This window comes from Lepidochelys olivacea, assembly GCF_965140295.1.
Source record: "Lepidochelys olivacea isolate rLepOli2 genome assembly, chromosome: 7".
Taxonomy (NCBI): domain Eukaryota; kingdom Metazoa; phylum Chordata; order Testudines; family Cheloniidae; genus Lepidochelys; species Lepidochelys olivacea.
Genome location: NC_140417.1, coordinates 102,676,667 through 102,696,819, shown reverse-complemented (window position 1 = coordinate 102,696,819; position 20,153 = coordinate 102,676,667). Strand labels below are relative to the sequence as shown.

Genomic DNA, 20,153 nt, shown 5'->3' with positions numbered 1-20,153 from the left:
ACACTCAGTTGAAGGGGACAAATAAGCAGGCTGGTCACAGGGCCTGAGTGAGGGAAGATATCAGCGTCTTAAGGGCCTAACTGGCATCTACTACTTCAGTTGACTGCCTGTTCTCCTCAAGTGGGTTCAGGGAAGCAGCAGGAAACAGGAAGCTCCCTGAGAAGCTGGTGTTAATCAGTCCAGGCTCCTGGGGGTGCTGGAGGGGTACATAAGAGGCTCCTCCTCCTCTCTCTCCCTGCAGCTCCTGGTGCTTTCTGTTATTCCCTCTCACCTTTTCTCCTGCTTGCCTGTTACGTCTCTTGTGCCCTCCTTCCTCCAGCACAGCACTCCACCATCTCTGTGCATCTAGAGCAGAGAGAATCCATCTGCACCAGCAGCAGACACAATTTTCTACACTCTGGGTCCTCATGGCTCCCCTCTTGTCCCCCACAGTCTGGCACCTGAGGCGGCCGCCTCAGTTCACCTCATGGTAAGGCCAGCCCTGCTTCCCATCAATAAACAAACAATAACATCAGCAGGTACTGCATGCACAGGCCGATAGATTGATTTAATTATTGAAGCTGGGGTGGAGTAAGATAGTGTCTGCAAGAGAAGAAATTAAAGTCCAGATGATAATTCCAAGAAGTCCAGACAAAGAGTAAATTAAATGTTATACTGACACAGACACTAGCATCCTGGTGCACTTAGGTTAGGCTCATGGTTTCTGAATATGAATCTAGTTCCATTTGGACCTTGTCAAACTGAACAATCAAACCATTTTAGCTGGAATTGTATTAAATGGAAGTTTAAACATCATTAAAAACTCAGTACAGATGAGGCCTAAACAATATTCATAGTAAAGTCTGCAAAATGGTGGGACTTCCATGGTGCAATGTGTGGGTTTTCTAAAAGGACCAGATCGTGCATGTGAGTAGGGCATTGGCCCCAACATCTTGCTCTAGCTGTAAGAAAGTCAGTTCATTTCAAGAGTCTTATAAATATTGTCTATCTGCTTAGTCTGGTAATAAACGACAAATAGTGGAATGTACCGTATAAAACAAAAATACAATTCATGACAGAAGTTAAACAGATTTTTGCTGAGATAAAAAAAGTCGTTGGAAATATTTATTGTTTCTGATCTCAAAGAATTATAATCTGCTTTGAGGAACTGGCAGTTGAAAATACATTTTGACTACTTTTTGTATGCTACTAGGTGTGCATGACACATGTATAGGGTTAATATAGTATACAGTAATTGATGAAACTCTTGTTAAAATAAATTTTTGTGGAACCTTGAGACCTTTTACCATTTGTGCCATGATAAAGGGTCGGAGGTAAAGTCACTTGAAGGACATTTTAATGGCAACACTTTTAATGAAGTCAATTGGTAGTTTTATAATGGCAGCTGTGTGTGTGTTCTTGCCATTTTCCCATTTAAAAAGAATAAAAGGCCAACCAAGGACCAGTCAGTCAAACTGAAATAGGATTTGATGACATTTTCACTCCTGAACTCTTGGTATAAAATGGTCATCTAAGAAAGAACTGATAGGAAATGTGAGAAATTTGGCAATAAAACTGCATAATTGCACGTAAGTGCTGAAAGAAAAAAATGATCAGCTAAAGATATTGCACTTTATATTATATCTTTGGAAAGTTTGTATTGGTGTATATGTATGTATATATTAAGTTTTCCTTTTAAAAAAAGTTAAACTAATTTGAGTTTTTCCTTGCAGTCTGTTCAGGTTAAACTTCATTTTAATTATTTGGATCTCAACAATGCACCTGTGGGGGTGTTACCCAACTGTCCCTTCTACGGTAAGCTACAATCCTTGAACATCATCTACTTCATCTATTTTAAATAGATATTTTAGTTAAATTTAGGTGGATTACTTTTAAACACTATTTGATCAAACTTGTTTTTATGTTAAAAGTGTAGAATAAATATGACTATCAAATGTTGCTTGTTGTGAAGAATTTTTGCTTTAGTTGCTAGCAAGGTAGACAGATTCTCGCTAAAAGAATCTATTCAGCATGAAGTGTTTATGCTTTTGTGCATGGGATGCAGCTTTTGCAGTGGTTCAGCCATGGGACTGAGAATGGGAAGCACTGAATTCTGACACTGACTTCCACTCCATTTCATCTCTCTATATGAGCTTTCCCATCTATAAAATAGAAATAACACGTATTTACTTCATACTGTTATTAGTTATTATTTGTAAAGTACTGTAACTGTTAGGGATTCTTAATAGGTTTTTATGCTGAAGGATAACTCCCAAGCAGTATTGTAGTTGTCTTATTCAAAGGAGCCTATGGGGGAAAAAACATCAGCCTATAGAATGAACAGTAGTATTTTCTCCATATTATGTATCTATGTATTTTAATGAAGTTCTGTAAAGTAGAAGTAAACAGGATATTTTAAAAGCAGTGCATACCAATATTTGATGTCTGGGATGGGGGAAATTACAATAGTAGAATATTAAACTTTATGTGAAGTGCCCCATGAAAGATTATGCAAACATGTTCTGATTTAGATGTCTTGCTCCAAATAGTAATTAAGTGTGTTCAATTTCCATGTTGGGATGTAGTTTTATTTAAACTATTTTGCTGTATTTCTTTGTAACTAGAATATTATTTCTTGGAATCTTAGTTGGGATTCCCTTTTTTTCCTTTGAGGCATATATTTTGTATCACCAGATTTTCATTAATGAACTCTATCTCCACTACAAATAGTATCTACTTGAGAGATTGTTTTCTTTTTATATTGATGTGGAGTTCAAAGTAATCTTCATCAATCAGTCTTCTGATTTTTGTGTGTATGTTTTATTTGTGTCACTATTTAATACTGTTTAATCTTTGATCATATATTGTTTAGACCTATTTTGAGCCATTTGACTAGCCATATTTAATTTCAGCTCTCATTATGGCAATGATATAGTTTGTCAAATGCTTTTTTATTGTTTAATATATGCCCAATGCCTTTCACTTTCAAATAAGATTAACAGAATGATGACCTTGTTATCCATTAGTACAAATCCTTATATGGGTTGCAATGATGTCTCTAGAATCTTGAGATGGAATTTGCTTGCTTTATGCTTCTTGAAGATTTTTTTTTTTTTATAAAAATGGAGAATATCAATTTGTAAGAAAGCCATAAACAGAGAGATTTTGTAATCCAGTGGATGGGGTGTGCTACTGAGAATTTGCCTCAAACTCTCTGGGTGACCTTAGACAAATCATAATAATAATACCCATCTTTTGTAAAGTGTTTAGAGATCTATTAATGAGAATATTATTAAGTAGTAGATGGTATTATTATAAATAATTAAGTACCAGATCAATACTAATATTCCATGGGAATTTTGCCATTGACTTCAGTGGAGCCAGATTTTTACCTCATGGCTTTATATTTAGTGACTTCTCAAACATTAAGCTGAAGTTATGTACACATAGACATATACGGTATGTATATTGTACAATATATACCTCCTATTGACTGCTACTGTAATAGGATGAAAGGCTTTACATAACTACTGTATGAGAGGATAGAAAATATAGCTAATTATGGCTCCCTTGGTATGTATTTTATACATTTTTATAATTGTAAATTACAGTAAAAGCTTGATGTGTATGTGTGTGAGAGAAAGAAAGAGAAAGGGGAAGAGAGAGAGAGAGAGAGACAGATACCAGACTACTTAAATGCAAATCAAAAATATTTCTGTCATTATTAAGAAACATAATCATTACTGTAACTATAATAGCGAAAGAGAAACCCCAAAAGCTGCTGTGCATTACAGATGTTTCCATTTCTAGTGAAATTGCTATTACATTATTAATAGAAAAATCTTATTTTATAATGGCAAATGGGTACTGTATTCTAGAGGAAAGTGACTGTCACCTGCCACAACAGATAACATCATTCGTGCTACATTGAAAATAACATGTTTCGGATAATAAAAATAACTAGACATATCAGAATTTTATACAGGTAAAACACCACTTACATTTTCAGAAAAGCTATAAAAACATCCGATTTGGATACTTTTAAACCAAAGCAAATAATAGTTAATCCTTGTCATTTTAAGCGTAAATTACTTTTTTGTCTTTCGGCTTTGCTTTTTACAGGGGGCAAGTCCCAGCAAATGTGCAAAACCATAATTATGGCTTTTCTGATCTGTGATATATATTTTTAAAATCTTCTGAGCAATAATCCTTTTTATTTGAATTGCCAGCTGTCCAGGAAATCTGATTACTGTCTCATCCTGCTGAATAGCTGCTTAGCCAAGCTGGACAGGAGTGAAGAATTGACTTTTCTAAAACCTTTCGTGGAGAAGTCTTTCATTAAAAGGTCCTTTTGCAATGGAGTTGGATCAGGAATTAAAAAAACTTCCTTTCAAAGAGCAAAGTAATAAATAACTGTTCAAGAAAGTATCCTCAACTTTAGCATCTAACATTTAACTGTGAAGTTAAAATAATTTGCAATGTATTTCTGTGATAAAACCAAAAGAGACAAATGTATCAGCACGTTCATAATGTAAACAGATGTTTATTTCAAATAGTGCAAGCCAAGTAAAGCAGATCAAATTGTTCAGTACAGGCATTGTTTTCAAAGTTACAATATCATATAGTTTTGTATTGATATAAATATGTTTTCAGCTGGTTAATTCCCCGTTTGTAAGACTGCAGATTTAATCAAATTGCTCTTGATTAACACAAAAATAGTTTTCAGAGTAACAGCCGTGTTAGTCTGTATTCGCAAAAAGAAAAGGAGTACTTGTGGCACCTTAGAGACTAACCAATTTATTTGAGCATGAGAAAGCTCATGCTCAAATAAATTGGTTAGTCTCTAAGGTGCCACAAGTACTCCTTTTCTTTTTACAAAAATAGTTCTGTGCTTTGAAAGCATGCACACATGCAACCAACCTTTCGGATGGCAGCATTGTATCCTACATATGCTCATCTTTGGTCTAAAAGATACCCTCATGGTTAATGCAGGGCATAGCTGCACTTTATTGGCCTGATTCTCATTTCCATGAAGACCACTTTACACCACTCTGGTAATATGAAGAGGGTCTTAAAATGTAATTTAAGACATCTTTACACTGCTCTAGAGGTGTAAAGGGCCATTCCTGAAAAAAAGAATCAGGCCCTATGTTTAAACTCTAATTTATTTTTAATATAGTTATTTAAAATGACTTCAGCAGGAAGTAATCTCTTGAGATGTCATTCATTTTCAGGAGTGTCCTGGGAAATCATTCAAAGTCACTGTAGCAGCGCATGTCCCTTTGCTTCAATTAATCAATTAATGTAGGCAACAAACATCTGATGATATCTGCCAAATGTAGGGCTTGCCAATTTTCTGCTGTTATGGTTGTTCTCTAATGAATAGTGGTCCATTTTTGTTTTTTCTTTGCTGTAAAGTAACTGGTTAGATGTTTGTTCTCAAAATATTGTAGATTTTGTCAGCTGGAAAGGTCATCTGCTGAGTTACATTATTTGTGTGAATTTTACCTTGTGGCCATTTCCTTCAAAAAGTGATGTAACAAACTCTGAATGTTGGCTTAAAAATGTAGCAATGTGTATTTGTTCAGATGCATTTTGAATTCCAAAAAAACTATTAATAAATCAATGTATGGATCATTTCACATATCTCATTTGTAACATTATGAAGAATGAAGTGGTGTTATTAGACTGGAACAGTGTTTATTTGTCTGAAGTGTCACAAAAGGAACATTGTCATTAATCACTGTTTTCATTTTAAGGAAATATTGGGTACAAGTGCTCTGCTCAGCAGTGCCCATTGCCTACTGGTTGCAGCTGAGTGTGGGGGTAGGGGAAGTTCAAAGTAAGGGGTTGCTGCTCCCTTATTCTGGGGACAATTCTATATTGATCCTAGTGTACTTTAGAACAGCTATGGGACATGTCTGGAGAGATCTCCAGAGGCCATTAGGGATATGTCTACACAGCAAAGAAAAACCTGCAGCTGGCCCATGCCAACTGGGCTCAAAGGGCTCAGGCTGCTGGGTTGTTGCATTTCTGTGTAGACTTCTAGGCTCGGGCTGGAGCCTGGGCTCTAGGATCCTGCAAGGTGGGAGGGTCCCAGAGCTTGGGCTCCAGTTTGAACCCAGAAGTTAACACAGAAATGAAACAGCCGCAACCCGAGCCCTGCAAGCCCAGTCAGTTGGCATGGGACAGCTGCAGGTATTTTTTTGCTGGGTAGGACTACCCCGATACATGCACAGATTTTTAAAGGTGTTGCCCTATTCAGCATTATAAGTAGGGTTGGCAGAATTTGATTTTAATCATTTATTTTTCAATTTTTATTGCTTTAAATGTTCACAGTTGTGGGAAATTAAAGGGGTGGGTTAGATAATTATTTAATGTCAGTAAACATTGAGATTTATAAAGTTAAAGCTTTATAACCATTAAAACACAAATTATCAACATGTCAAAATATACAAAGCAAATATCCTTAAACCATAATAAGTTCTCAAGCAGCGTTTTTCTTACTTTGCCTACTTGGAAATTTCAATTATTAGCATTAGAAATTTTTTTTCATTGGGTTGTGTGTGTATGGTGAAATTGACGTTTACCAGCATTTAACATAGCTATCTAAGGCACTTAGATTTTGTGATTAGGCTTGGACAGACTAGATTTTTAAGTCCCACTTTCAGAAGTCACTTAGGAGCTTATGTCTCATTAAAAGTCAATGAGACTTAGGCTCCAAAGTGCCTAAATCACTTTTAAGTGGCATTCTACCCAGTATTCACCTAAATGACAATATGAAGCCTGAGCGATATAAAGCCTGAAAAATGCCCGGTATCCAACTGAATTACACAAGTGGCTCTGCCATCTGTTGTCTGATCTTGCATTCACAGCACACTCGATTCTCTCATTGCTGATGCTGTCTTTTATAGGAATGCTAAAATCCTTTCTATGCTTTAAAGGTAGATTTTTTTTTGAAGGAACATAGAGTAACCATAGTGATCTCTGTCAGAAAATAAGGATGTAAGATTGTGGTGGTGATATTGCTAAGCACATTAATGTTTGCTCCATTTGCCTATACAGTCACAGTCCACTTGATAAAGAGATTTGTTATCCTGAAAATATGATATATAGGGCTACGTTTTCAATGCACAAATACCCATAATGAAGGATGCAGAAATTTTGGCCTATAGCATTATTAAACTATAACAACAAATTACATTGCCATCAATACTTTTTCATTATTCTGTGACAAAACATTTCATTCACTTGCACTGTTTATTAGTTATTCTTGCAAAAACGAGAGCAAGAGGACAACCAGATTTAGAGAGAGAGAGAGGTGTGATCTAGGGATTGGAGCACAATAGAATCAGCCAGGAATGCCTGAGATCAATCCAAGCTCTTAACAGTGACTCGTTCTGTAGCCTCAGATAAGTCCCTTCACTTCTGCTCGGTTTCCCCATCTGTAAAATAAGTAATTACATTTATCCAGCTATCTCAAATCTGCAGTCAGGATTAATTGATTTTTTCTGTACTTTGAAGACGAAAAGTGATTCATGGGTGCTAAGCAAGAGAAAGGATAGTCTTCTTCTAAGATAAAGCACTGGACTGGGATTCAGAGGATGTGAGTTCTATTCCCAGCTCTGCTACAGATGTCTAGTGTCACCTTGGGCAAACAGTATCACTGACTTCCGTTGTGTGCCTGTTTACACACCTGTAGAATGGGAACAATAATATTGACCTACATCCTCGGTGTGGGGAAGATAAATTTATAAAGACATTCAGACCTTATGGTGATGGATCTGAAAAGCCTTTAAATAAATATTATTATTCTTTTCTCTTTACTGGATGCCATAATCCATTCTTTTAAAAAGACACTGTCAGTTCAAATTTACTCTCTTTAAACAGTGTATGCAGAATCTCTGTCCTATGAGGGTATTTAATTTATTTTGCTCCAAAAAAATTTTTGGGCAGATAAACAGCCGTATTTTTAAATTCTTGTAAATCTGAACCTGCAAATGGAATATGGCTTGTGGAAGTACTCCTCATGTGTAATTATTATTATTACTTTTTAATGTTTATATTGCATTAGTACTTTAAGACCACAACTACATTTGGGCCCATTATGCTAGGAGTTGTATAAACAGCTAGGAAATGGTGGTGCTGACCCCAAAGAGCTAGGAAATTTTATAGATTAGATTTGCAAACAAAAATGCACTTCAGCTAATAGTAAAAAAATGTACAATCACGAGCGAACTATATATAAGTGCCTCTGAGCCACAGTGCACAAGAGGCATGTACAGAATTGGTCCAATAACAGATATTACCTTACCCACCTTGTCTATCAAAGTAACCCAAGAATTCTGGACTAATATGTGGTTTCTCAGGCTACAATAATACATGGGAGTCAGTCTGTGCATTTGCCGGGGGGCTGTTCTGTGGACACTGCATCAACATCATGGTAATCAAAGATTTCATCAAGGTTTCCCCAGGAGGACAAGAAAAACCATTCTGAGATGTGCCATAAAGATAAGATCACCTTTTAAGACCCACCTATTGTGTGAGTCTTGAGCCCCATGAAGGAGAATTTCAGCCTTTCTAATTCTTTTCCTTGAGAAGTTAGCCCGGAAAACATACATTGATATAAGCAGATATAATAGATCACTACGTTTGAAAGGAACAAGCAGCTGGGTACCATTTATATAGCAGGAGGCTCGCGGGTGAGAGGAGCACAAAGAGATTCCCCATTCCCCACTTTCCCCTTGCCTCCAGACACACATTCTTTGAATGCAGAAGGAGTCGGTTAGATTTGCAGTGTATCCCAAAGACTCTTCTCACTAACTGCCCCCAAAACATGTAAGCAGGCCTCGTGAACAATCATGTGGTCAGGGTGGACAGGGAAAGGTTGTGTTTATGAAGAGAAGTGTTTCAAAGGCCTGTCCAAAAATACTACCAACCGCTCTGCTTGGTACTGTTTTCAGTCCTCTTTGAGGATGGGACCTAGGTCACTGCTGGTCACTCAGGCATCTGCTGAGCTGTAGGTAGCATCTGCTATGGCTTCAGCCAGAGCCGAAGACACAAGGAAAACTGCTTTGCCACCCGTGCTGCTAGGTGTACATGAATGTAGGAAGGAATGAGGGAAACCCACAATGTAGTCCCTGAATTCCACCCTCTGGTTGCGCCAACATCATATGAGAGGGCTTTGGAGAGGAGACAAGGCTAAGATACTGCAGCATACCACAGCCTGTCTCTCCCCTAGCTGAGGCCTACCTGCTGAAACCCAGCCCAGGGTTTAAAGTGCTGGCATCATAGTATCCCTGTACCCTCCATCCACTATGCCCAGGTAAGACCTTTCCCCTTTCTCACTAGCTAGAAAAGACCATAGGAGAAGAGCTATCCACCTCAAGAACCAAAGGAGGTCCATTTCCCAATCTGCCTATACTGGAGGTTCATGCTACATATGTGACCAGCCACCACACAGCCACAGGACAACTCAGCTTCCATCATCACTGCCAGTAGAGGCTAAAGGTTGCCCGCCAACCTGCCACCATTGCTGCTGTGAGAACAGCTGCCAGATAAGATAGATAACTAGGGAAGTTTCCAGGAGGTGGTGGGATGGGGAAAGCGTGGTGGAATTTGGGGTGGAGATGAAAGGATTAATGAAATAGGCAGGATACGTGTAAGAAATTAACTGAAGGAATAAATAAATGGAATTGATGGGTTTATGGAGGGAGGAGGGAAGAGGCTAGAATTGATGAATTTTTCTGACAAGTGGGCTGGAAGAGTCTGGGATTTATGGTTTTTTTCAAAGGGGTGAGGTTAAAGTCTGAAACTCACAGCCTGTGAGCTGGGGTAAGGAAAACAGGGTTGTTACTTAATGGTATTTTGACCAGTCTGGCTAGTTTTTCTACTCTGGTCAGTTGCTGATCAAGTGTGTTGTTTGTCAGGGGTTTTGCTGCACACGCATGCAGCTTCTTGTGCTGCAATCTTGTAACTAGCAACCACTCATACCTTGGCCAAGAGCATGCTGCAGCCAGCGCCTGGGTTCTGCTCTGCTTGCACAGTGTCTGCATCCTCACCTGCTGACAGCTGAAACTGTGGCAGCTCTGCTCAGTGCTGCAGACTGGCTGGGAAGAGGGCAGAGTAAGGTAAGGAGTGGGGCTGGGCAAGGCAGGAGCTTCCGGAGAGGACAGTAGGTCTGAGGCTCCTGGGAGATCCTGGGCCAGGGGGTCAGGTTGCTATTAGGAGGACACCTGAGAAGGGAAGAGGAGGCTCAGATGCACTGTGTGTGGGAATCTGTTGCCCCACACACACACACGTATGGTAAATGATGCTCTGCACACTCTGCTGGAACAGATGGGTTTTATGGCAGGTGGAGTAGAAGAGTATGGGATTGATGTTTTTTCTGAGGGATGGGGTGGAAGAGTTTGGAACTGACAGCTATTTATATGGAATGGAAGGTGAAAGACTGTTTTACCTATGGAATGTCACACAAATCCCTATCTCAGGAAAAGGGCTGCTCAAAAAATTTCTGTCCAAGCTGCTTTTCGACAGAAATTTTTTGTGAGGTGTTTGCTCTCCATGAAAAATTTGAACTTTTTGTCACCACTATAAAACCAAAAATGTTCAGTTTAGAAACAGCACTGTTGTGCTTCGTGTGAATGGCAGTGTGGGTGCCTACTGTCTCCATTCTTCTCTGTAGGCTGGGTTCCCCACCAGGACACACTCTCCCAGGATGCACTGCGGTCAGGCTACTCCCAGGGTGCACTGTGATGACTCAGCAAAGCAGAGGCTGGTGCATCATGCAGGATGTAATCTGACCAGAGAACCCAACCCACAAAGAAGAATGGGAAGATGAGGCAGACATTTTCAGTGGGGAAAAAGCTGCACTTTCCAACCAGCTTTACTGAGGAAAAATATTTTTGAGGAAACGTCTTGTTAAAATTTTGGCTGCCCATCAGTGTAATAATCTCTTTGCAAAGAACTATGCATATTATTAAATGTTGTCTGGTGTTACAGGGTCCCCTAATAAAGACATCTAAGCAGAGCAATGCCGTGGTACAAGGAGGCTGATGTCTACATGAAAAGAATAAATCCAATAAAACATAAACAAGTGACATCTGCCAGATGCCAGTTGGTGGAATTAATATTTTTTTCTTCATACTTTATTGGCATAAAGGCAATTAGATAACCTGATGTAATGGCACATAATTTTCAGTCTCACAGGTAAATAATTTATTGTAATGACATACTGATACAGAGTTTTATGATTACCAAGCATATATTAAAGACATGACTTTTTTCCTGTTTAGACCTCCTAATTTGCTATTATTTGCAGATGCTCCCACGAGGCCTTGGGGCAGCCCTACAAGTAGCCCCTTACCTCATTTTCCCTCTAACTCTATGCCATCTTTTCCTTTAGTCTATTAACATAGTTTATTAACAAAAAAAATAGTGCAGTCAATAATAAAAGTCCAAATCGCCCCCAGTGCATGTGGTCCTTAAAATCCAGTTTCGTCCTCACCATATCCTGGAGTCTTCTGCCACACCTCTGTACCTCTTCCAGGACAGCTACCTCAGCCCTTCCAGCTGGGGTAAACCCCACTCTTTCAAGTGGGAACTCTTATAGTCTCTCTTCTGGGAGTATTCTTGCCAGGAGAGCATCCCTCCCTCCCCATGGCCCTCTCACTGTTCCTCAGGGTACTCTCTAGCAAGAGTACATAAGCTCCTCCGCTGCTCTCCCTTCCTTCAGCCATCTCTGGCCCTTAGTGCTGGTGCTCCAGCTTACAGCCAGCAGCCATCCCTCTCTGTGTCTGCTCTTCCTGCCTTCAGCCCTATGGCTCTGTTTCTCTAGCTTGGGGATGCCAGCCAGCAAACCCTTCTTGCTGCTCTCCTTCCTTCAACCTTCTCCCAGGAGCCACCGTCTGCTTCTAGCAGTTCTCATTCCCTGCTTTCTCCTGAGTGACTCAGACTTCTCTGACTTTCCCAGGCACTAAGCCTTTTATAACCCCCAGGTGCTGCCCACCCCCTTTACTCGACCTACTAGGAGCACCTAGACTGGAACACGAACGCTGAGCCCAGTTGCATTTAATGGGCCAGCTACGCTGTTACATGCATATAGATGGTTAATTTAGTACAATAAAACACTGTAAGCCTAATAAGGAAAAGTCTCTTGCCACATTTAGCTCTAAATATCATTTTGACCTCAGGAAAGAACAAGACAGATGTGAGAGAGTATATTAGTTGTTGTCATTACCATAATAAAATACAAATAAAAATCATAGTGCAGAAAGAAGCCAACACAACTATTAAGAGTCTGAATTATAAAGTAAATCAAAATTGAACTTACTGTGAGTTCTAGCCCTTAAATGATTCACTGTGAAAAATATTTTTAATTGTGAAGTGTTTATATGATGTGTCATTGATGAGTTGTGTAATTACACATTTAAATAGTGTTGGGAAAGAAAAAAGTTTTAAAGATACACTTTTAATAGGCCTGACAAAATACTTCACTATATTTAGAGTTTATGTCTAATACATTAAAGGTTAGGCATTGCATTATTTTCTAAAACAGGAGAGGTTTTGGTCCTACTATAAGAGGGTGTGCTTAAATGAGGATGAATAAACTGATAATATATTTTGCTGACAGAGAAAATATAATATATTGAACAAATTAAAATTCTGCTATCTAATATTTGCCATCTTTTGACACTGGAGTGCCTGTGACCCCTTGGTGCCAACTGGCAGAGGGCTCAGGGTGTGTACAAGGTTTACAAGGATCCCCTTACATGAATGCTTAAGTCTGATTGACTTCAGTAGCCCCTAAGCATGTGTTTAAGTGCAATCCTGAATGGAAATGCTTTTCTGAATCAGGGTTTTCATAATCCATTGATGAACTTGATTGCTTGAAGGTTCACTTTCAATGCACCAGTAGCCTATAATGTAAACCCTGGAGTGGCTTATTTCTTTGTTGGTTTATATGATCCAATATATCATTATATCAATATATTATTATTATATGATCCAATAATGTACACTCATCTTGCAGTTTATCAATGTATATATAAAATAAGGAGAAAATAGTAGCAGTTATGGCACCTTTGCCAAGTGTCGATAAATGTATGGCCACATCACCAGTGTAATTGGGTCCAATCCCAAATCATCACATATTCCCCATTTGAAGGTATGTGAAGCTTTTTAGGGATGCGCCCTACATTTCTGAACACAAATGAGTGTCCTCTGCCAGAAATAATGCCTGAAGGCCATGATGAAATAATCACCCCACTGGAACTGGCTGCCCTGTGAGGATCTCTCTGGTTAAGGCTGCCTTCCAGCTCCCCAGCATTATGACAAGTCATGTATTTCATTTAGCTGCTTATTTTTAACATTTTAGTTTTAGCCAGGTCTGCAAATTATTCCTTTCTGCTGGCAGTGTGAAGCTTGTTAACTTCCTGGATATTAGGAGCAGCGCAGTCACAAGCATATTTTTATTGCTCAGTGATGCCTAGCAAAGTGTACCCTGTGCAATGCCACTTCCATTTCATGTTTCACAGTTTTAAATTCATTTTCACATTCAAAATGTGGTAAAATTATTGTTGTGCTAGACACCATGGCATGTTAGTTTGGGTGTTAAGTCATTCGCACGATTAGACAGCAATTGGAACTGGCTGGAATTCAGTACAACACAAAGAACCAACATGTCAATCAAAGAGACAAGCTGTCCAATTGCTTATTATTGACTGGACTTCATCTCTTGGCATCAAAAGATGTGCCAACTGTTGGCTATCGCAATATGTTGTAGCCAATGTCTGCAGAACAATATTGGATTGTGACTGCCACCCTTAAGTTGTGAAGCAGAATTATAGGTGCTCTAGTTTTATCATAGAATCACAGAAATGTAGGGCTCAAAGGGACCTCAAGAAGTCATCTACTCCATCCCTCTGCACTGAGGCAGGACCAAGTAAACCTAGACCATCCCTCCCAGATAGTTGTCTAACTTCTACTTCAAAATTTCCAGTGATGAGGATGCCAACCTCCCTTGGAATTTTGTTTGAGAGCTTAGCTACCTTTATTGTTAGGTTAGTTATTAGGAAAAAAATATTCTAACTCTCTCTTGCTGCAGGTTAAGCCCATTCTTACCCTACCTCCAGTGGACAGGGAGAACAATAGATCATCTTCTGTATAAGAGGCCTTAACATATTTGAAGGTTTTCTTCAAGACTAAACATGTCCAGTTTTTTTAACCTTTCCTCATAGGTCTGTTTATCATTTTGTTGCTCTCCTCTGGTCTATCTCTAATTTGTTCTAAAGTGTGACACCCAGAACTGGACAAAGTACTCAATCTGAGGCTTCATCAGTGTTGAGCAAAGTGGGACAATTACTTCTTGTGTCTTCTATACGACATTCCTGTTAATACACCCAAGAAAGATAGTAGCCTCTTTTATAACTGCATGACATTGTTGAAACTCATTCAGTTGTGATCCACTATAACCCCCAGATCCTTTTTTAGCAGTACTATCACCTAGCCAGTTATTCTCCATTTTGTATTTGTGCTATTGATTTTTTCCTTCCTAAGTGAAATACTTTGCACTTGTTTTTTTTAAATTTCATCTCGTTGATTTCAGACCAGTTCACCAATTTATCACGGTCATTTTGAATTCTAATCCTGTCCTCTAAAGTGCTTGCAACCCTACCCAGTTTGGTGTCAACTTCAAATTTTATAAGCATACTCTCTTCTCCAATATCAAAGTAATTAATAAAAAATATTGAATAGTACCTGACCCGGGACTGAAGCTTATGGAACCCCACTAGACGCGCCCTCCCAGTCTGATGGTGAACTAATGGTAACTACTCTTTGTTTAAGGTCTTTCAACCAATTTTGCACTCACCTTTTAGTAATTCTATCTATCCACTTTTCCGTACTTTGTTTATGAGAATGTCATGTGGGACTGTGCCAAAAAGCCTTACTAAAATGAAGATATATCACATCTACTGCTTTACCACATCCATTAGACCAGCAATCCCATTAAAGAAGGAAATTAGGTTGTTTGGCATGATTTTTTCTTGACAAAGCCATGCTGGCTATTCGTAATAACCCTCTTATCCTCTAGGTGCTTACAACTTGTTTGTTCAATAATTGGTTCCAGTATCTTTCAAAACATTGAAGTTAGCCTGACTGGTCTATAATATAATAGGTACTAGTATAGCTCTTTTCCAGTCCTCTGGAACCTCACCTGTCCTCCATGAGTTCTCAAAGATAATTGCTAACAGTTTTGAGATTGCTGCAGCTAGATCCATAAGTACCCTATGGTGAATTTCATCATGTCCTGACAACTTGAATATGTCTAACTTATCTAAATATTCTTTAACCTGTTCTTTCCCTATTTTGGCTTGCATTCCTTCTCTCTTGATGTTAACATTAATTGTGTTGATAGCATTAATTGGTCATCATTAACCTTTTTAGTGGGGACTGAAGCAAAATAGGTCTTAAACATCGGCGCCGTCTTGATGTCATCCCTTATTAGCTCTCCTTCCCCACTAAGTAGAGGACCTACACTTTCCTTCATTTTTCGTTTGCTCCTACTGTATTTAAATAACTTCTTATTATTGCCTTTTATGTACCTTGCTAGTTGTAACTGATTTTATGTCTTAGCCTTTCTGATTTTGTCATTTCATGCTTGGTGCTATTCTTTGGTATTCCTCTTTAGCAATTCATCCATGTTTCCCCATTTTGTAAGATTCCTTTTTAATTTTAAGTTAATTAAAGTGCTCCTAATGGAGCTGTATTGGCCTCTTACTACTATTCCCATCTTTCCTTTGCATCAGCATAGTTTGCAGTTATGCCTTTAGTATTGTCTCCATGAGAAACGGACAACTCTCCTGAACTTTTTTATCCCTTAGATATTTTCTCATGGGACCTTATCTACTAGTTCTCTGAGTTTGTCCAAGTCTGATTTTTCAAAGTCCTTTGTCTTTATTCTGCTGTGCTCATTTTTTCCTTTCCTTGGAATAATTAAATCTATCATTTCATGATCACTTTCACCCAAATTCCTTATACCTTCAGATTCGCAAGTTCCAACCAATTCCTCCCTGTTGGTCAGAATCAAGTCGAAAATTGCTGTCCCCATGGTTACTTCTTCCATTTTCTGAAACAAAAATTTGTTCCCAATAAATTCAAAGAACTAACTGGAAATTCTATGTTTTGGATATTGTTTTTCCAACAGTTAAAGTCCCCCATTACTACTAGATCTTGTGTTTTGGATATTTCTGTTATTTGTTCTAGCAATGGATTTGATGGTTTATAGTAGACCCCCTAATGTAATGTCACCCCCATTTTTCCTCTCTTGTCTTTACCTAGAAACTTTTAACTGTTTCTCACCTCCTTCTGGACCTCAGAACAAGTATATATATTCTTGATGTGTCATGCAACACCTCCTCCCTTTTTTCCGTTTTTTCTAGTTCAAAAAAGAACTACATAAATTCATGGAGCATAGGTCCATCAATGGCTATTAGCCAGGATGGTGTCCCTAGCCTCTATTTGTCAGAACCTGGGAACGGGTGACAGGGGATGGATTACTTGATGATTACCTGTTCTGTACATTCTCTCTGGGAGACCTGGCATTGGCCACTGTCAGAAGACAGGAAACTGGGCTAAACGGACCTTTGGTCTGACCCAGTATGGCCGTTCTTATGTTCCTGTCTGTCTTCCCTGAACAAGCTATATTTCTCTATGCCAATATTCCAGTCATGAGATTTATCCCACCAAGTCTCAGAGATATGAATTAAGTCATAATTTAATTAATATACTAATACTTCCAGTTTTGCTTAGTTATTCCTCCTACTCCTTGCATTTGTGTATAGACATCTAAGAAGTTGAACAAATTCTCCCACTGTTTGCCTTCTTGTTGCTTCTATGTCCCTATTGTAATATTCCAAGTTCCCCCAAAACTGTTAAAGTCACCTTTTTCATGCTTACCAGTGGGTTTTTTTCACCTGCCCCCTGTGAACATCATTTAAAGCCCTCCTCACTAGGTTGGTGAGCCAGTGCATTTCCCCTTCTTGATCAGATGGACCCTATCTCTTTCCAGCAGACTTCCTTCTCAGAGCAGCAGCCCATTCTGCAGAAAGCTGAAGCCCTCCTGTTAACACCATCTGCACTGCCATACATTCATCTACAGGATACACATGTTCCTGCCTGGGACCTTTCCCTCAACCAGGAGGACAAATAAGAACACACATCTGAACTCAAATAGCTACACAGCAATTTTTAGCCCCATAGCCTGAATTCAAGTCAGATGACTTGGGCCAGCCACATCAGTGCCACGGGTCTTTTATTACACTGCAGATGCAAGTGCCTTCACAGCACAATTCCCATTGGAGTTTGTATTCCCAAGTCACTTATGCACTTTTAAAAATTCCAGCCAGGGTCTCTCTTTTTGTAACAATCTCTCTCTCTCTCACCTCTGCTGCAAAGCTGTGGCTTTGAGCTCAGGATGCTGTGTGATGTGCTATTGTCAGATCATTGCGCAGTGCATTATTCAAATCCAAGAAAAGAAACATGTGGAAGTACTGCAGGATGAGTATTTCTCAGCTACCATTAGGAATAGCTTGTGTTTTGCTCTTTTGTCTGCAGTGTGCTATGTCGGTTTTTATATGTTAGTATTCAAACTGTGCAAATCACTGCTCCTGATCAGTAATTAAGATGTTGTTTATATACTTTTGTTATGAAGTGACCTGCATTTATCTCCACTAAGTTGTCAGAATTAAATCAAGTGTATAACACAGTACAAGTTATCTCTCTCCTCACAGCACATTCTTCAAATATTGTATCTCTTTCCACTCAGTACAGATCAGTGGACAACAGCCATATGGGATTAGACACACTAAAAGGAAAAACAAGGTTTTTTTAAAATCAGTGTTTACCTCCCTGAATATTTTACCCTAATATATACCCTAATTTTGACTCTTTTCTTCATGGTTTGAATATCTTGGCAATAATCCCATAGTGCATTTATAGCTACTGCAATCTGTACTACATATAGCGCTGTATGGTTGAGGGCTATTATCCTTGACATGATTAAATGCTACTAGGAAAATATTTATTTCATTGATATGCGGACTTTATGCATTAATAGGTATTGCTCAGTATGATTATATATATTACAAGGATGCTGCTTGTCCTACTGTATTATAATTTTTTTTTATTCTATGATAGGCAATATCTTATGGATGAAATCCTGGGCCCACTGAAGTCAGTGGGAGTTTTGCCATTGTCTTCAATAAGCCAGAATTTCAGTCTCTCTCTTTAATGTTATAGATGCTAATACTCTTCAGATCACCTTTGCTCATGTTGAGTTGTATCTTGCTCCTTGAACAGTCACAATGAACTCAACGGAACCATTCCAGGAGTAAAATGCTACTCTTTGTGAGTAAGGTTATCAGAATCTGACCCTTCAACAGCACATCTTTACTGTACTTTAGAAGTTCCATTCCAAGAGTCCATTTCCTTCTGACTCACACAAGAATTATACATTATACAAAGCATAAAGGGAAAAAATGCAGTCTTCCTCATTAGGACTATACAAGACTCATATGTTGGTTACCATTAAAAAGTCAGTATTTACCAACATTTAAAATAATAGTATTTCAGAAACTTGGTAAATGTTGACTTTTTAATGGTGATCCCTGTGTAAATTTATATTTTACTTTATGCCTCATTAAAGACAAAAGTGGACAGTTGCACTGGTTCCTAAAGATAAATGCTTTCGGGAGGGACTAGGTAAACAAAACTATTAAAGGTAAATAAAATCAATTGTTGTTTGGGGGTACCCCTATGTTAGAATGTTTAGAAAGCTGTTTTGTCAGGGCTGCATTTAAAATCTCAGACCTCAGAAAACCGTCTAGTTTAATATAACAAATAAAAAGTGACTCTCGCCCAACATGGAAAACAAATCAAGTCATATGCTGGAGACAGAGGGTCTGATTCTGTCTTCTGTGACAGCAGTTTTATACCATGGCGGTGTAATGGCATAAAAGCAGTGCTACAGAGCTATAGAATCAAGCTACAAATCTATTCTATGCAAATAGAATGAAGTAAAAAAAAGAAATGGGGTCACTTTTCCTGCATGATAGAAGTAACAGCAGAGAATCAAAGCACTGTATCTCTGAAATAAAGACGAAAAGTTGCAGTTCTTAGGGCATGTTCTGAATAAATACTGAGCCAAATGCAGCACAGGTATAAAGCGCTTCACCTCTGTGGATTCCAATTAATTGGGCTTACTTCCTTTCTATTAAAATTACATTGATATTCATACAAATTACAGGACAGTAACACCTGACGGTGAGATTTAAGTGTCTCTTGACCAAGTGAGATACCACTCCTAAACCAAACAACATTCATTAGTTTAGCGTAGAGTCCCTGGAAGTATCGTCTTGTGGTTAGGACACTGCACTGGGACTCAGGATGTCCAGTTCCTAGTACTATCACAAGCTTCTTGTGTGGCCTTAGGCAAATCACTTAATAGCTCTGTGCTCCAGTTTCTTATTTGTAAAATAGAGCTTATCCTTTGCTTGGCTATTTAGTTGTAGGCTATTCAGAATAGGGCCTGTCTTTTAGTGGGAGGGTGCATCTACACTTGTGACTGTACACAGTTCTATGTCCATTGTTGTGCCATACCCCTCCTAGTGTCCACATCTGAAGCACTGAAGCATGTTCCTGAAGGACAATCTTGTGCATGAGAGTTAGCATGCATGAAAGGTGTGAGGCATGGTCCATACCCATTCTATAGTGAAGTGTGGACCTGGGCAAGAGGCATGTACCAGATCATGGGTATCAATTGTCCTCCAAGGCCATTTCCACAGTGCATTGATCCCTTTGCTGCTTGATCCTTACCCAAACGTATAAAGATCCCTGACCACCATCCTCTTTCCAGAAATTATAGCAACCTGCTCCAAGCACTTCTGTTCCAAGCTAGGAGCACATGAAGCACCTCTGGGTGAAGGACTCCAACAATTACTCCAGGGTGATGAGTATGGAGCCTGAAGTGTCTCGTGACCCGCTCCCAAAACCCGCTGGCCTCATCATATGAAGGGACCTTGGAAGAAATCCTGGAGAAAGCCCTAGGAGACACATAGGAGGAAGAGCATGTGATTCTGCACCTGTACCCTGCTGGTCTGGTAGAGAAAGCCCCCCCC

The 20,153-nt window shown here is 39.0% G+C and overlaps 1 protein-coding gene across 1 annotated transcript; it reads left to right on the top strand.

Moving 5' to 3' along the window:
* Positions 1 to 1,503: 1,503 nt before the first annotated feature.
* On the top strand, positions 1,504 to 4,385 carry NPS (neuropeptide S; the record flags this gene model as incomplete). Its single annotated transcript, XM_084632993.1, has 3 exons — positions 1,504 to 1,568; positions 1,713 to 1,794; positions 4,209 to 4,385. Exons 2-3 carry the CDS (start codon positions 1,756 to 1,758, stop codon positions 4,383 to 4,385), a joined length of 216 nt encoding a protein of 71 aa, XP_084489119.1. The 5' UTR covers positions 1,504 to 1,568; positions 1,713 to 1,755.
* Between the last annotated feature and the right edge of the window lie 15,768 nt (positions 4,386 to 20,153).